The sequence below is a fragment of the Bubalus bubalis genome, chromosome 1 (assembly GCF_019923935.1).
Source record: "Bubalus bubalis isolate 160015118507 breed Murrah chromosome 1, NDDB_SH_1, whole genome shotgun sequence".
Classification (NCBI taxonomy): domain Eukaryota; kingdom Metazoa; phylum Chordata; class Mammalia; order Artiodactyla; family Bovidae; genus Bubalus; species Bubalus bubalis.
The window spans coordinates 102,447,473-102,465,444 of NC_059157.1; the positions used below are offsets into that span (position 1 = coordinate 102,447,473).

The following is a 17,972-nucleotide window of genomic DNA, read 5'->3' on the forward strand; positions in this document are numbered from 1 at the left end:
CTTCACTTTCACTTTTCACTTTCATGCATTGGAGAAGGAAATGGCAACCCACTCCAGTGTTCTTGCCTGGAGAATTCAAGGGACAGAGGAGCCTGGTGGGCTGCCCTCTATGGGGTCTCACAGAGTCGCACACGACTGAAGCAACTTAACAGCAGCAGCAGAAGTAATCGACAGTAGATTAGAAGATACAGAGGAATGGAGCAAGGAACTGGAAAACAGAGTACTAGAAATCACTGAAGCCGAACACAAAAAAGAAAAACACACAAAAAGAAAGGACAGTTTAAGAGACCTCTGAAAGAACATTAAACATACTAACATTAACATAATAAAGTCTCTGAAGGAGAAGAGAGAGAGAAAGGGACAGAGGATATATTTAAAGAAATAATAGGGGAAGATTTCCCTAACCTGAGAAAAGGAAAAAGATAATTATTGTATATGCAATTAATCTTTGGTCAGTTAATCTATGACAAAGGAGGAAGAAATATATAATAGGGGAAAGACAGCCTATTTGATAAATAGTGTTGAAAAAACTGAATAGCTATATGCAAAAGAATTAAACTGTACTACTTTCTCACATCCTGCACAAAAATAAATTCAAAATGGACTAAACACGTGGAAAACTTCCAGAAGAAACCATAGATAGTAAGATCCTTGTCATCAATCTTAGTAATCTTTTTTTTGGCTTTGTCTCTTTATGCAAGAAAAACAAAAGCAAAAGTAAATAAATGCGACTACATGAAGCTAGAATGCTTTTGCATAGTGAAGGAAATCATCAACAAAAGAAAAAGGTCACCTACTAAATGGATGAAGATATTTGTAAACAATATATCCAATAAGGGGTTAAGATCTAAAACGTACAAAGAACTCATACTACTTAACATCAAAAACAAGCAAACAACCCCATTAAGTAACGGGCAAAGGATCAGAATAGTCATTTTTCCCAAGAAGACATATAAGTGACCGATAGATATATGAAAATATGCTCAACATCACTAATCATCAGGGAAATGCAAATCCCTGATTTCAACAATGTGATATCACCTCTCATCTATCAAAAGGGCTATGATCAAAAAGACAACAAATAACAAGTGTTGGTGAGGATGTAGAGAAAAGGGAAACCTCATGAACCATTTGCAAAATGTAAATTGGTGCAGCCACTATGGAAAAAAGACATGGAGATTCCTCAAAAAATTAAAAATTGCACTACCATATAATCCAGCAATTCCACTTTTGGGTATTCATACAAAGAAAATGAAAATGCTCATTCAAAAAAATATGTGCCCTCTATGTCCATTGCAGCATTATTTACAATAGCCAAGATATGAAGCAACCTAAATGTTCATTAATAGGTGGATAAAGAAGATGAGGTATACACACATATGCACACAAAGGAAGACTACTGAGCAACAGAAGAGAATGAAATCTCGCCATTTGCAACAACACGGATGGACCTAGAGGGTAGTATGCTAAGTGAACAAACAGCAAAACAGAAACAGATGCATAAAGAGAGCAAACAGGTAACCACCTGGAGAGGGGATTGAGAGAAGGAAAGAAATAGCTGTGGGAGATTAAGAAGTACAAAACTTCAGCACAAAACAAATGAGTCACAGGTTTGAAATGTACAGTGTGGGGAATACAGTCAAAAACTGATATTTTTGTATGGTGACATACTGTAACTAGAATTATTGTGATGACCACTTTGAAAAGTATATAAATATTGAATCACTTGTTGTATAACAGGAATTAGCACAGTGATGTAGGTCAATTATACTTCACAAATAAATAAATAAGCAAACAAACTCATAGAAAAGGAGATCACAGTTGTAGTTACCAGAGACAGTGGTAACCACAGGGGAAGTGAGAAGGAGAATTGAATGAAGATAGTACAAAGATACAAACTTACAAACTTCTAATTATGAGATAAATAAGTAATAGGAATATAATGTATAACATGATAAATATGATTAACATTGCTGTATGTTATATAAGTTGTTAAGAGAGTAAATCCTAAGAATTCTCATTACAAAGAAAAATATTTTTTCTATTTCTTTAATTTTGTAACTGCATGAAATGATGGATATTCACTAAACTTATTATGATAATCATTTCATGATGAATAGTAATCATTATGCTGTAGCCCTTAAACTTATATAGTGATCTATGTTGATTATATCACAATAAAACTGAAGAAAAAAAAGATTCTGTAAAAATTGAAAGTCCAAATGAAAAAATAAAATGAAACTGAACATGCATCTCATGTCATTAAAAAATTAGCTCAAATTAGATCATAGGCCTAAATGTGAAATCTAAACTTATTAAACTTCTAGAAGAAAACATAAGAGAAAATCTTAGCGACATTGAATTAGGAAATAATTTTTTTAATATGACATAAAAACACAAATTCTAAAAGAAAAATTTTTCAATATTTGGACAAATTGGACTTCATCAAAAATAAAAACTTTTGGAAACAAGAAAACTACAGTGGTACCAAAGCAGAGATTTACTATTTTTGATCATGAATCTAAGTCATACATGGAAGACAATGAAACTATTATGTAATTATTGAAGAACCAGTGAAAAACAATATGTAATGGATTTTTTTGATTTAATTGACTATAATTTATCTTTCTTAGAATGATTTTTGAAAATAATGCCTGTAAAAGTCACTATATAATTTTTTTCACCTGGCATCTACTTGAGACTTTAAGAATAAAGCTATAGAAACCATCTCCTACTTTTTTTCTGATTATTAATTAATATTCAAAAGAAATGTAGTATATGGAAATAACAAATAATGAGAAAATTAGTCTTTCTACTTGTACCCCATGACCTTGCAAATTACTGTCTATGCTGAAAGTCACATCAATATTTGGACAAATTTCTAAGGTAAATCAAATTAAATCGAATAATTAAAAAAAAAAAGGTTGGATTAGGGATTGCCTCACTGATACACTGGTAAGGGACTGACTTCAAAGAAATTCTGAGGGAATTCTCTAGGTTGATGAAAATTTTTTATCTGGATTGGGTGATGGTTACACAGGTATTTGTCAAAACTCATCAAACTGTATGCTCAAAATGTATGCACACTACTGCATGTAAATTATATCTCAAAATAGTTTTTTAAATGTAAAAAAGATTTTTTGTAAGAAAAAATTTTTTTAAGTTTTTTAAAATGTAAGAAAAACCTGAACATATATAACATGTAGTAGTTTGTGAGTGAATAATATTATTGAAAATAACACCTGCCAAATAACTTCTTACCTGCCAAAATAACTTGTGGAGCAGGTAAACATCCATATCAAATGCAACACTAAAGATGATTACCGGTGTAAATAGATTAAAAAATAAGTGTGAATCCATCCATTGAATGGCATCTGCATATTCTTGGACCTGATAATATAAGACTGTTATTTTCTCATTTACCCATTAGTCTGTTAGCATGGAATACATATCAGGCATTCCTATCTCTAGCAAAAAATAAAAAGACATATCACAACATAATAATTGCTTAAGTCTTAACTCTGTTGGATTTTTATAGTTTTCCATCAGGTCATTACTAGCTATAGCAAAAAGTTAATGGACATATTTATGTCTAGTCTTTCTTTTTAAGGAACAAACATAGGAAGTAAATTGACATAGGTACTAAAGGATATGTAGGAGATTTTCAGGCATACAAGAGAAGAGATTTTGGATAGATGGATCATCATGCACAAAATCCACAAAGGAGTAAACAATTACATCAAATTCCAGAAACTACATAATTAGCCATGGCTTATGTAAATGTGCACGGAAGAACAGTAGGAATAAGAGACTAGGAAGTTAACGCAGTTCATGAAATAATTAATTAGTGGCCTTTATCATAAAATATTTAGTTGCAATTTTTAAACCTTGTTATGGGTGTCTGTAACTAAGCAGGATTCTATGGGGCCTTCCCCAGATAGACCCCTCCATCATAGCCTCTGCTTTAGCTCCTCCCTGAAGTATCTAAATAATAGTGTCTGATGAATATCTGCTGAGTTATTTTACAGATGCTAAATCCCCACCAAATGAAAGAAATAAACACATCCCCTCAGGAGTCTGGTTGGAACCAGGAAATATTTGCAATGATTTTACTTTACCTCACCATCAACCAATCAGAGAATTGTGCACAAGTTGATCACATACCCTGGGACTCCCCTCATTTGCCTTGTTTTTAAAATGCTTTGCTGAAACCCATCAGTGAAGACTTTTTGAGCACTAGATGTCTGGTACTCCTCGTATGGCACCTTATAATAGATGCTTTCCTTCACCACAAGCCACTGTCAGTAAATTGGCTTTCCTGCTTGAGGGTGAGCAGAGATAAGTTTGGTTCATTAACACATCCATTCAACATTCACTCATGAAGGAAATACTCTTGTATTTGGAACATAATTCTTCACTGGTCTCTTGTGTTTCTCTGTACCTTATGGGTAGAGGCACTGATCGCTTTTCTTCCAGGAATATTTTCTTTCAAGAATATTTGTATGTACTAACAGCTTTGGAAGATACAGCAAATGTCTCCCTCCAGAACAAAGGGCAGGTTTACTATCACTGTCCAGTGTAATAAGGATAATATCTCTCTCTGGAGCAAGGGGGAAGATGAGCTCACTGTCCATCATAAAATAACTCAAGTTCTCTAAACTCAGATTTCCTCTCTTATAATGTAACCCATTGCATATGCAGATTTCACCTTGCCCTCTTTACTTCTCTTTATGGGGTTCATAGAATGGGACAAGAAAATCCTAGGCTCTGGATTCTGCTATTGCTATGAGTAATAGAGTACTTTGTCTCTAGCCCAGGAGTCCCATGTGTTTTGACAGGATTGGGAAACTGTGGCAAGTTAATTTATTAGATTGAAACCTGAGTAAAATCTTAGACCCTTCACAGTTCTAGACATAGGGACCTTTCCTTTAAGAGTTGTTGACAAATAGGAAAGTTTATAGAAGTATTTAAAGTAACATTTATGTAAAATATCATATGATTATGAAACCTATTCATAACAAATGAAGTAGTAATCTGCTTCTGAATTTTGCCTGGATACATGGTTTCCATTATCATTTTTAACATCACTGATATAATTTGTTTGAGAGAGTCAATCATTTTTACACACATTCCTATTTACATATGGATTAACTAAGGCTGCTGCTGCTGCTGCTAAGTCGCTTCAGTCATGTCCAACTCTATGCGACCCCATAGATGGTAGCCCACCAGGCTCCCCCATCCCTGGGATTCTCCAGGCAGGAACACTGGAGTGGGTTGCCATTTCCTTCTCCAATGCATGAAAGTGAAAAGTGAAAGTGAAGTCGCTCAGGCGTGTCCGACTCTTAGCGCCGACCCCATGGACAGCAGCCCACCGGGCTCCTCCATCCATGGGATTTTCCAGGCAAGAGTACTGGAGTGGGGTGCCATTGCCTTCTCCATTAACTAAGGCAGGTATTGGCAAACTATGGTCCCTGGGAACAAATCTGGCTCAATGTCTGTTTTTGGTAAATGAAGTATTATTGGACTACAGCTATGCCAATTTACTTATGGATTGTCTGTGGCTGCTTTTAAATTACAATGGCAGAATTGAGTAGCTGTGATAGAGATCATACAGCCTGCTTAGTCCAGAATATTCACTATATGACTTTTTACAGAAAAAAGAAAAACTTTGCTGCCAACCCCTGGGCTAGAGGACTATTTAATGTGCCAGTAATGCATTCTACATTCCTTGTAGTAAGTATATTCTCTCTTCTCTACCTGACTACAGCTGTTCCCAACTATTTAGTATTACTGTAGATACCTTGGCTATATAGTTTGCTTTTTCTCTCACTTCTAACTCCATGTAAGAGGTTCAATGTATGTTTGGTATATGTTGATATATTCCAAGCCAAGCATACAGAGAACCTCCATTCTAATGGGAAACTTATGAAACATTCCTGAGGCAATAGATTGGTTCAATGTCAGAATTCTCTTGGTAATAGAGTCCTGTATCAGTAGTTCAAAGTCTTTCTAGGTTTCTATCTTGTTAGCCAATTTCTTGTCTAAGGTTTTGAATTATGATTAAATACTCAGCTACTCACACTCTCAGTAGCTATATGTGTATTAATTCTGAATTGCCTACCTAGTTTGAGACCTAGGCTCTGTTCTGAGGATGTTAAGCTGGATTTCAGCTCTTTCATACCTGGGTCCTTTTTCTACACAGCTGATCTAATGTTATTCACATCACAAGCATATATGAACTGGTACAGCAATAAAAAGATATGCTTATAAATTTTCTTAAGCCATCTTTGTATGAATCTTAGATATACTCAAAAATAAAATACACACATTTACTATACACACCTTGTCAGATGTAAAACTTAGCATTTCAAAACTGCATCCAAGTAAAAATAATATCACAGGGAGAGGAATTGGAAAGTCTTTCAAGTGTTGGTTCAAAAGTGCTGCAAAAAATATGTCTATTGAAAGGCAATGAGGTATCACACTTAACAGAACTTTAATTTGATATGACTTCTTAATATGAAGACAATGAAATATAGAAATATAGCGAGTAAGTGACGAAAAAGTAACTGAAGCCCTCCCTCACACTTAAACACATAGAAGCAGTATAATTGGTAATCTACTAAACTCATGCTTTACTCCTTTTATGATGTGTATAATTTCCTTAGAATCTTCAGTAAACATTGCTAGTATTCATTGGTTCTTGGGTTACTACTAAAATATTTATAGTAATATATGTACATGCTATAAATCAGCTTTCATTTTTTAAGCAATCCAGCAATGAGGGATTAATAAATAACTAAAATGAAATATCCTGGCTGATTCTCAATATAACAATGAGGAATTAGTATAACAATGAAAAAATCTAGCTACCTTCCCTGGTGGCTCAGACAGTAGAGTCTGCCTGCAACACAGGAGACCTGGGTTTGATCCCTGGGTTGGGAATATCCCCTGGAGAAGGAAATGGCAACCCACTCAAGGATTCTTTCCTGAAAAGTCCCAAGGATGGAGGAGCCTGGCAGGCTACAATCCATGGGGTCACAAAGAATTGGACATGACTGAGTAACTAACACTTTCACTTCACTACCTATTAGAAAGCCTATAATGAATGCTTAACTTTGTTCATTCTCTCAAAGTGCAATAAATAAACAATATCACAGCATTTCCTTCAGTTTAATGTTTCCTAATTCTTTGTAATACAATTCCTAATCAGGACAAAGGATGCAAAAATTGTGCTTTCTTTTGATTTCTACAGTGTTCTGTTCTTCTCAGCATATGTTACTATTTGGATAAAACCTAAGAAAACATCTGTGCTGTGCTGTGCTAAGCTGCTTCAATAGGGCCGGACTCTGTGGCACCCTATGGACTGTGTCCCTCCAGGCTCCTCTGTCCATGGGATTCTCCAAGCAAGAATACTGGAGTGGGTTGTCATGCCCTCCTCCAGGGGATCTTCTCCACCCAGGGATCAAACCCAAGTCTCTTATGTCTCCTGCACTGGCAGACGGGGTCTTTACCACTAGTGTCACATAGGAATCCCAAGAGAACACCTGCTGCTGCTGCTGCTGCTGCTGCCAAGTCGCTTCAGTCGTGTCCGACTCTGTGCGACCCCACAGACAGCAGCCCACCAGGCCCCGCCATCCCTGGGATTCTCCAGGCAAGAACACTGGAGTGGGTTGCCATTTCCTTCTCCAACGCATGAAAAGGAAAAGTGAAAGTGAAGTCGCTGGGTCACGTCCGACTCTTTGAGATCCCATGGACTGCAGCCTACCAGGCTCCTCCGTCCATGGGATTTTTCCAGGCAAGAATACTGGAGTGGGGTGCCATTGCCAAGGGGTTAAAAAGTAACTGAATCATTCAGAAGACCTATCACTTTGAAAATTCTTTTTCCAAGTAAAGAAAGATGTGGGACAGCTAACTTAAAAATATGGATGAAACTATAGTTTATGATAATGCAGGTTAACAATAAAATCCCTAACCTTTGATTTCCTGTTAATCTGATTCAATTCCACATCACTTAAATCGAACCATAACTTAGCAAGTAAGAAGGTATGAATACTCTGAGCTCAATAGAGGTGAAGAATATGAATCAGATTTACATGGTCTCCCTTCAGGGGCAGATTATTATTGGATTCATTTGATTGGACATCTTGGGATAGAGGTATGAATCTGTTAAAAAAAACACTAATTTCCTACTATTGTTACCTTCCTTAATTCTGCTGCTGCTGCTGCTGCTGCTAAGTCGCTTCAGTCGTGTCCGACTCTGTGCGACCCCATAGACGGCAGCCCATGAGGCTCCCCCATCCCTGGGATTCTCCAGGCAAGAACACTGGAGCGGGTTGCCATTTCGTTCTCCAGTGCATGAAAGTGAAAAGTGAAGTGAAGTCGCTGAGTCTTGTCCTACTCATAGTGACTCCATGGACTGCGGCCCACCAGGCTCCTCTGTCCATGGGATTTTCCAGGCAAGAGTACTGGAGTGGGGTGCCATTGCCTTCTCCTTCCTTAATTCTATATGGTGACATATACAAAATACATCCACAGAATACACTGAAATAAAAAGAATTGCACCTACCTCCAATCATACAGATCAAAGACAATATTAGAATGATTTTAGGGAGTTCCTGAGACATTTCCAAGAAGGAATGCCTAAAAACTTCCAGCCATTCATCAGTAAACTCTTTCCTAAGAAAAGTGAGATTAGAAATTTGTCCATCCATCCTGTGGTTTCTCACAGGCTGTCTGAATCCAACTCTCTGGACTCTGCAAAACTTGCCTAGGAAAAAAAGAAAGTTAGATTTTTCTTCTTGGTGGCCTCCTAAAGCTTTTCTTAAAAAAATAAAGAAAAAAGCCTATATTTGTCCTTATTTCCAGTAATTTCTTAGAGTTTGCCAAAATTAGGGATGCTTTCCTCTTCTATGATGTTTTCTATTTAAATAATAAAGTACAACCCCAAGTAATAGAGACTATTCAGTGTCATCCTGTGTTCTTATGATGCCAAGCACTAATCAGCTATTATTCATGCTGTATCTATTCAACTGAAAAGAGGATTTTTCATCTAGCCAGTCACCGGGACTACACGCTCATACAGACTACTTTTTTCTCAGGATGGACAATTGAGGGGTTTGCCCTCACTTATCTGAGCTTCTGGAAGCATGTTCAGGCAGCTATTCCAAAGTGGAAAGTGGTGGAGGGGGCAGAATATTCTGATCTCTTTTCTTGTTATATCCAGAGAGAAATCAATAGACAATGATGATATTCAATAATAATATTTTATCTGCTTTAAGACATTCATGGACCAGGTTTTCTCTAATTTTTAAATATTTTTATAGCAACTAAGGACCTAAGAAAAATATTGAAACCAAAATTATTTAAAACAGGAGAATTGTTACATGTTTTCATCGTTACTTCTTGGAAGAAGAACAAGGGCCATGATGTGTCTTGGTCTGAAGAAATAGGTGAGAGCTGCAGTCTGCCAATCTCACTTGCTTCCCATGGTAAGGAACGTTTTACATCAGGGTCTTAAACCTCATGGAGGAAATTCTTTCAATTTTATCTCTCCTCATATTGGTTTAACATTTTCTAGCATCTCTTAGTATCTCACCTTGCTGCCTTGCTAAGCAATCAATTAGTTATTACTAAACTTCCTCTCATGATCCAGCAATGTCTTTTTCAGTTTCATATTTCATATACTTATACGTTTTCTTATATGCTCTTTTCTGACTATCTAAACAACCTTTTGAAAGAAAACTAATTAAATAAATATATGCTTATTGTGAACATTTTTGAAATAAATATATAAACAAACATTTCAAAAACAGGAAAAATTTTTGCACTATCATGTCATCTAGTGGCTCTTATGTATTTTATTTACACAGTTGGGTTCATCTTTATCTAATCATACTTTCTGCTTCTTTCCACATGGAATTATATCACCAGCATCAAAGAGCCTTGCAAACACTGTACCATATTAACACCAATGTGAAAGCGGCAACTCTCTGGTCTGACTGCCCACATGCAAAGATCTGCTGGGCTGAGGCTTACAGCATAAAAGACTCTGGGCAACCTGCTGTTGGCTTCGGTTTTCTAATTTGTATACTTTCCCAGTCTGTGTAATTTCTCTCTCTGTATTTATAACTTTCTTTGAAATCACTTGGGGAGATATGATAACACTGGTGATGAGTCTTATCCCCATGATTCCTATTTAAATCAGTCTGCATGGCAGCCTCGCTCCCCAAGTGATTTTAATGTGTAGCCAAGGTTAGTAACCACTGTGCTTCACCCAATTCAAAGGCAACCTTGCTCAATCTTCTGTCTCTAAGCCAACATTTTTTTCCAATATTCTTGAGTCAGGTATTTTGAGAAAGGGTATCAGTGTCCTTCTGGTGAAGACCCCAGAAACACATCTGTAGTTGACAAGTTTGGCCTATTATGTGTCTCAGTGAGGGAGACATATCCACCCTGGGGAACTGTGGTAGGGGGTTTCAGTAAAAGGATAGTCAGTTCAGTTCAGTCGCTCAGTTGTGTCTGACTCTTTGCGACCCCATGAATCGCAGCACGCCAGGCCTCCCTGTCCATCACCATCTCCCGGAGTTCACTCAAACTCACATCCATCAAGTCGGTGATGCCATCCAGCCATCTCATCCCTTCTCCTCCTGCCCCCAATCCCTCCCAGCATCAGAGTCTTTTCCAATGAGTCAATTCTTCTCATGAGGTGGCCAAAGTACTGGAGTTTCAGCTTTAGCATCATTCCTTCCAAAGAACACCCAGGGCTGATCTCCTTCGGAATGGACTGGTTGGATCTCCTTGCAGTCCAAGGGACTCTCAAGAGTTCTCCAACACCACAGTTCAAAAGCATCAATTAAAGGATATTCAGTTCAGTTCAGTTGCTCAGTCATGTCCGACCCTTTGCAACCCCATGAATTGCAGCATGCCAGGCCTCCCTGTCCATCACCAACTTCTGGAGTTCACTCAGACTCACATCCATCGAGTCAGTGATGCCATCCAGCCATCTCATCCTCTGTTGTCCCCTTCTCCTCTTGCCCCCAATCCCTCCCAACATCAGAGTCTTTTCCAATGAGTCAACTCTTCGCATGAGGTGGCCAAAGTACTGGAGTTTCAGCTTTAGCATCATTCCTTCCAAAGAAATCCCAGGGCTGATCTCCTTCAGAATGGACTGGTTGGATCTCCTTGCAGTCCAAGGGACTCTCAAGAGTCTTCTCCCACAGCACAGTTCAAAGGCATCAATTCTTCGGCACTCAGCTTTCTTCAGTCCAACTCTCACATCCATACATGACCACTGGGAAAACCATAGCCTTGACTAGACGGACCTTTGTTGGCAAAGTAATGTCTCTGCTTCTCAATATGCTATCTAGGTTGGTCATAACTTTTCTTCCAAGGAGTAAGCCTCTTTTAATTTCATGGCTGCAGTCACCATCTGCAGTGATTTTGGAGCCCCCAAAATTAGAAAGAACTAATTATGGATCTTGGTAATATTGGAGAAGGAGGGTCTAAGGAAGTGAGACTTTATTCTAACTTGGGTGCTGTCAGAAAGCAAGGACAATTCTGTGGTTGGGTACTCAATAACTCTTATCTATAGGGAAAGCAAACTGGAATGGGGATAAAGCTGTATTGAGTACAGAAGCAGCAGCCACTCATTTTAGACAAGAATGAGAGGTGTTTGGTATTGGATGGGTTGCATGGTGACTTGTTCTGTCCAATTTTATTATCATCTCATAGTGACCTCATTTGATTTTGATGTTCTGTGAGATTATTTATGTCAAATGAGAGAACAACATGGACTAGCTGTGAGCATCACACCAGCTTGTGGTAACACTGAGTGATATCTAGCCCTAAGTGTCAGACCAGTTTCCCAGTGTCTGGGGCTGCTTTTTTTTTTTTTTTACTTGTTGGTTTCGTTTTCCCTAGAATAATTTCTAAATTCCTTAACCTCATTGTAACATGTTAAGAACTGGAAGTAGACCAGGGGATCTTGATAATAGTATAGTGATACAGCAGAGTAAGCTCAGTTATCCTTCCAAGACAGACATTTTTAACCTTGGCTACATATTAGAATCAGATTGTTTTAAAAATACAGGTATTTACCTGGGTGGCTCCCCAGAGGTTAATTTAATTGGTATAAAGTGCAGCCTGAGTATTGGGAACCTTAAAAGCTTCCCAGTTATTCTAATAGTCAGCCTATTTAGAAGCACTGCTCTAGGAGAAATCTGTGCCATTAGGGAAGAACACTGAAAGACTGGTGTATTTGCTCTCAGAATCAAACTGGTTAGTAAAATATTGTCAATGTCAGCTATTAATTTTCTCACTGTTACAAAGCAAAAGGGCTTGAACAAAAAAGGAAAATATTTTCTGCATCATAGTTGTATACTCCTATATGCTCGCAGAATTTAATACAGTTAAGGAGTCAATTGTTTTCCAAACTAAAAGCAGGGATACATGATCCCATAAGCAGGTTTTTCATTTCTAAAATAGCTTATTTGAAAACCTTAATAAGTGTTTGTATATTAAATTCTAATAAAACCCTTTTATAAAAGAATAAAATTACTCCAAATCTTAATTATACTTGAACTTTAGGGAAATATATGATCAAAATCAGCAGAATTTCACTGTTTGGCTGTGAAAACTCAAATCAGTTTCTTCAATCTTCACTCCAAATTCACCTAACAAAACTTTACTCCCACAAAATGATCTCATGTTAAGTTAGCATGTAAATGCTAATATTATTCAAGACACTTTTAAAAATATGGATAAAGAAGTAGCAGTTTAGATTAAACAGATTTTCAATGTAATTACAATTATTATTATTCAGCTTAAATTGACTTTTAACAATTTTGAATAAGTTTATGAGTCCATGTCACATGCATTAAGGAAAAAAATACTGATTTGTCTTAAAATTGCCACATGGGTTTCCTACATTAATGTATCAGGAAAATTAAATAATGCCTCAAATCTCTTTCTGTGTGAGGTTAATAATTGTCCTCTCAAATGGCCCATGGATTTGTCCCCAACATCAGTCAGCCTTGAGGAATTCTCTTTCTCATGGTGTGGAAATCATACTGATTCACTCTGTCCCTGAAAATGGTAAATATTTCTTCCTTTTAATCACTACTTTTTGCAGGAATTAAGTAACAAAAGTATCCTGAAAAAAGTGCTGTGGGAGCCCAGTAATCTTAAGAAGCTGCAAAGTGCTCAGGATTTATGACAGATAAAAAACTGGAGTTGGACTCTCTGATCACACAACAGAGCAGGTTCTTACTCACAAACGCTGTGAAAGTGGGCGGTCTGTTGCCTTCCTAAGATTTCTTCACTAGAATGAGCCCTTCCTTGCTCTCGGCTCTGCTCCATACACCTAAGATTAGCCACGGCGACAGTGTGGTTTCCTCTTAGTGCCTTGTAAGGCAAAGGGAATAAATACTAGGTAGGTGAGCAGTTTGGAAAGTTGATATGGGAAGTGTAATGGAGGAGGGGCAGGGGCTAAGGAACAGAAAGTCACACGGAGAGGCTGGTTGATCTTCGGGAAAGTCTGTGATTGGCTGCCATAGAAAAAGTGGAAACTCAAGACGAAGGGTTGCTGAATCTGTAGCTGGAATACTGTGAAAGCATTTGTTTCCTCTTTGAGGAACAAAGTACCAGCGGGGAAGGGCAATTTCCTGAATGGGAAGCTAAAGGAGACTCACCATCCAGAGCTTCAGGAGGAGTATTATGTAGTATGTAAGTGATAGGTGGAAGGTAGCTAATCCGTTCATCCAGAAACAGCCACAACCAACTGCAACCTCATTGACAGTTACTTGCCCTAAGCCCCGCCCCTGGCCTGCACCCATTGGCTTTAGGTTCACAACCCATGACTTGATTGGCTGACACAGTACAGTCTTAGAAAGAGCTGCTGCTACTGCTGCTGCTAAGTCGCTTCAGTCGTGTCCGACTCTGCAACCCCATAGACCGCAGCCCACCAGGCTTCCCCGTCCCTGGGATTCTCTAGGCAAGAACACTGGAGTGGGTTGCCATTTCCTTCTCCAACGCATGAAAGTGAAAAGTGAAAGTGAAGTCGCTCAGCCATGTCCGACTCCTAGCGACCCCATGGACTGCAGCCTACCAGGCTCCTTCATCCATGGGATTTTCCAGGCAAGAGTACTGGAGTGGGTGCCATTGCCTTCTCCGTAGAAAGTGCTACACAGCATCATTACCTCTGAACATCTGTGGCAATCCTTGAACTATTAAGGCTGTTGTATTTTAAAAATAAGTCAATACCTAAGCAAGGGTGAAAAGGAAACTCTAGAAATTGTATTGCTATATTAATTTAAAGCTTAGGAACAGTAGATTAGTGGCAAAGAGCCAATGGACACTGTTTTCCCAGAATTCTAGTGGAAGTGAGATTCCTAGATAAGATTGAGTTGTAGAAAATTTGAAATATGAAGATGCAGGCTGCTGAATTAGGAAACGAGAGAGAGAGTGGCTAGTCTAGCCGTATGATGAAGAAGGAAATGGCAACCCACTCCAGTATTCTTGCTTAGAGAATCCTGTGGATGGAGCTTGGTTGGGCTGCCGTCTATGGGATCGCACAGAGTCAGACACGACTGAAGCAACTTAGCACGCGTGCATGCATTGCAGAAGGAAATGGCAACCCACTCTAGTATTCTTGCCTGGAGAATCCCAGGGGCAGAGGAGCCTGGTGGGCTGCCGTCTATGGGGTCGCGCAGAGTAGGACAGGACTGAAGCGACTTAGCTGCTAGCCGTATGAACATAAAGTGAAAGTGTTAGTCACTTAGCCCTGTCTGACTCTTTGTGAGCCCAGGGACTGTAGCCGGCTAGACTCCTTTGTGCATGGAATTCTTCAGGCAAGAATACTGGAGTGAGCAGAGCAGCCATTCCCTTCTCCAGGGGAGCTTCCTGACACGGAGATTGAGCTCGGGACTCCTGGATTGCAGGCAGATTCTTTACCAACTGAGCCACCAGGGAAATCCCATTCTAGCCATGTAGGAGAATGCAATAAAGACAGGCAAGATAGAATTTAACTCCCCAGAGTTCCTTATCTGGGGAAATTTTTAGGAATAATAATAGACCCATTGCTTTTTTCTAAACATACTATGAAAAGGATATTTTCATTGAAATTTCTTGGTTACAATACCATAGAGCAAATTTTCATATTCCCACTCTCATAGTAAAATATTTGGGGAGGAATACTGGAATGATTTTGAAATTAAATACTTATTTGTCATGTGTGATACTTCTTTATAATTCTACTCACTCAAAGTCTGTGAGGCTCTTTGGATGGCTATAAAAGGTATGTGCAGAGAAGAAAGGTCAAAGAATAGGGAGTGAAACGTGAACTCATCAAAGACAGAAGTAAAAGCTAAAGAAGTGCTGATCAAATGATCCTTCTGATGGGCAGAAAAGCATTCAGAACCTTCATATGTGTACTTGTAGTGGCCACAAAACAGTAGTATTTGTTGAAGAAAATAATCTTCCTAAAGTTAACCATGTAAATCCATTTGGGGGATGGTTAATCAAAAGAAACTAAGTAAAGCTTTTTAAAGTGATAAAGTTCACATAATGTTTTAATGAAATAAAAGACAAGATTGTTTCTGAGTAAATCATTTAAGTGGAAATATAAGTAACACATGCAGGATTGTTTTGTTGTTGTTTAGTTGCTAAGTTGTGTCTGACTCTCTTGCCACCTCATGGACTGTAGCCTGCCAGGCTCCTCTGTCCACGGGATTTCCCAGGCAAGAATACTAGAATGGGTTGCCATTTACTTCTCCAGGGGATCATCCCTACCCTGGTATCAAACTTGCATCTCCTGAATTGCAAGCAGATTCTTTACTGCTGAACCACCAGAGAAGACCTTCTATTACAGCTAGAATTAAATTAATAAATGAAGCAATCACTATATCTATTTACTTGTGAGAAATATTTTTTTATTTTATTTTCTGTTCTCTGTATTTTATCGCTTTTTCCAGGCCAACTGAATTCCACCCCTAAAATTACAAGGAACAGGTATCTGTATCATTCTTTTTTCTTTTTTTATTTGTGTGGAATTCAGTGGAAGATAATTATGGTTTGTTTCTACAGTATCTACTGTGAATGGTCTTATAAAATTCCATTATAGAAATGTTTTTGCTATGTCCCATAGATTTGGGATCCTTGTGTGTTTATTTTTGTCTCAAGGTACTTTTTGATTCCTTTGATTTTTTTCAGTAATCTATGGTTGCTTAGTAGCATATTGTTTAGCCTCCATGTATTTGTGGGCTTTTGTATTTTTTCCTTGCAATTGATTTTTGGTCTCAAAGCATTGTGGTCAGAAAAGATTTTTGATATGATTTTAATTTTCTTACATTTATTGAGACAAACTTTGTATCCTAGAATGTGATCTATCCTGGAGCATAGTCCAAGTGCACTTGAAAATAATGTATATTCTGTTCCTTTTGGATGGAATATTTTCTATAATTCTACTAAGTCAATCTGGCTAATGTGTCATTTAAAGCAAGTGTTTCCTTATTACTTTCTTCTTGGTTGATCTATCCATTTATCTAAGTAGGGTGTTACTCCAGGTAGCGCTTGACTTCCTATTTTTGCATTCCAGTCCCCTATAATGCAAAGGACATCATTTTTGGGTGTTAGTTCTAGAAGGTCTTGTAGGTCTTCAGAGAACCATTCAATTTCAGCTTCTTCAGCACTACTGGTTGGGGCATAGACTTGGATTACTGTGATATTTAATGGTTTGTCTTGGAAATGAACAGAGATCATTCTGTTGTTTTTGAGATTGATCTAAGTATGCATTTTGGACTCTTTTGTTGACTATGATGGCTACTCCATTTCTTCTAAGGGATTCTTGCCCACAATAGTAGATATAATGGTCATCTGAGTTAAATTCACCCATTCCAGTCCATTTTAGTCCACTGATTCCTAAAATGTTGATATTCACCCTTGCCATTTCCTGTTTGACCACTTCCTTGATTTTGCCTTGGTTCATGAACTTAACATTCCAGGTTCCTATGCAATATTGCTCTTTACAGCATCGGACTTTATTTTCATCACTGGTCACATCCACAACTGGTTGTTGGCTTTGCTTTGGCTCTGTCTCTTCATTCTTTCTGGAGATATTTCTCCACTCTTCTCCAGTCGTATATTGGGCACTTACTGACCGGGGGAGTTCATCTTTCAGTGTCATACCTTTTTGCCTTTCCATACTGTTCATGGGGTTCTCAAGGCAAGAATACTGAAGTGGTTTGCCATTCTCTTCTCCAGTGGACCACGTTTTGTCAGAACTCTCCTCAATGACCCGTGCATCTTGGGTGACCCTACACAGCATGGCTCATAGTTTCATCGAGCTAGACAAAGTTGTGGTCCATGTAATCAGTTTGGTTAGTTTTCTGTGACTATGGTTTTTCATTCTGTCTGCCCTCTGATGGATAAGGATAAGAGGCTTATGAAAGCTACCTGATGGGAGAGAGGGGGAAACTGAGGGGGAAACTGGGTCTTGTTCTGATGGGTGGGGCCATGTTCAGTAAATCTTTAACCCAATTTTCTGTTGATGAGCCAGGCTGTGTTCCCTCCCTGTTGCTTGACCTGAGGCCAAACTATGGAGGAGGTCAATCTAATCACATTAGGACCACAGCCTTGTCTAACTCAATGAAACTAAGCCACACCCGTGGGGCAACCCAAGATGGGCGGGTCATGGTGGAGAGATTTGACACAATGTGGTCCACTGGAGAAGGGAATGGCAAACCACTTCAGTATTCTTGCCTTGAGAACCCCATGAACAGTATGAAAAGGCAAAATGATAGGATACTGAAAGAGGAACTCCACAGGTCAGTAGGTGCCCAATATGCTACTGGAGATCAGTGGAGAAATAACTCCAGAAAGAATAAAGAGATGGAGCCAAAGCAAAAACAATACCCAGCTGTGGATGTGACTGGTGATAGAAGCAAGGTCCAATGCTGTAAAGAGCAATATTGCAT

General features: G+C 38.4%; 1 protein-coding gene across 1 annotated transcript in view; it reads right to left on the reverse strand.

Annotated features, from left to right (window-relative positions):
- SLC9C1 (solute carrier family 9 member C1) overlaps positions 1-13,776 on the reverse strand; it is a 106,588-nt gene extending 92,812 nt beyond the window's left edge. Inside the window, exons 1-4 of the mRNA XM_025283972.3 lie at positions 13,692-13,776; positions 8,570-8,770; positions 6,343-6,443; positions 3,262-3,390 (exon numbers count right to left, since the gene is read on the reverse strand). Of these exons, the coding sequence (XP_025139757.2) occupies positions 3,262-3,390; positions 6,343-6,443; positions 8,570-8,714 (375 nt within the window). The 5' untranslated portion in view covers positions 8,715-8,770; positions 13,692-13,776. The remainder of the gene's footprint in view (positions 1-3,261; positions 3,391-6,342; positions 6,444-8,569; positions 8,771-13,691) is intronic.
- Between the last annotated feature and the right edge of the window lie 4,196 nt (positions 13,777-17,972).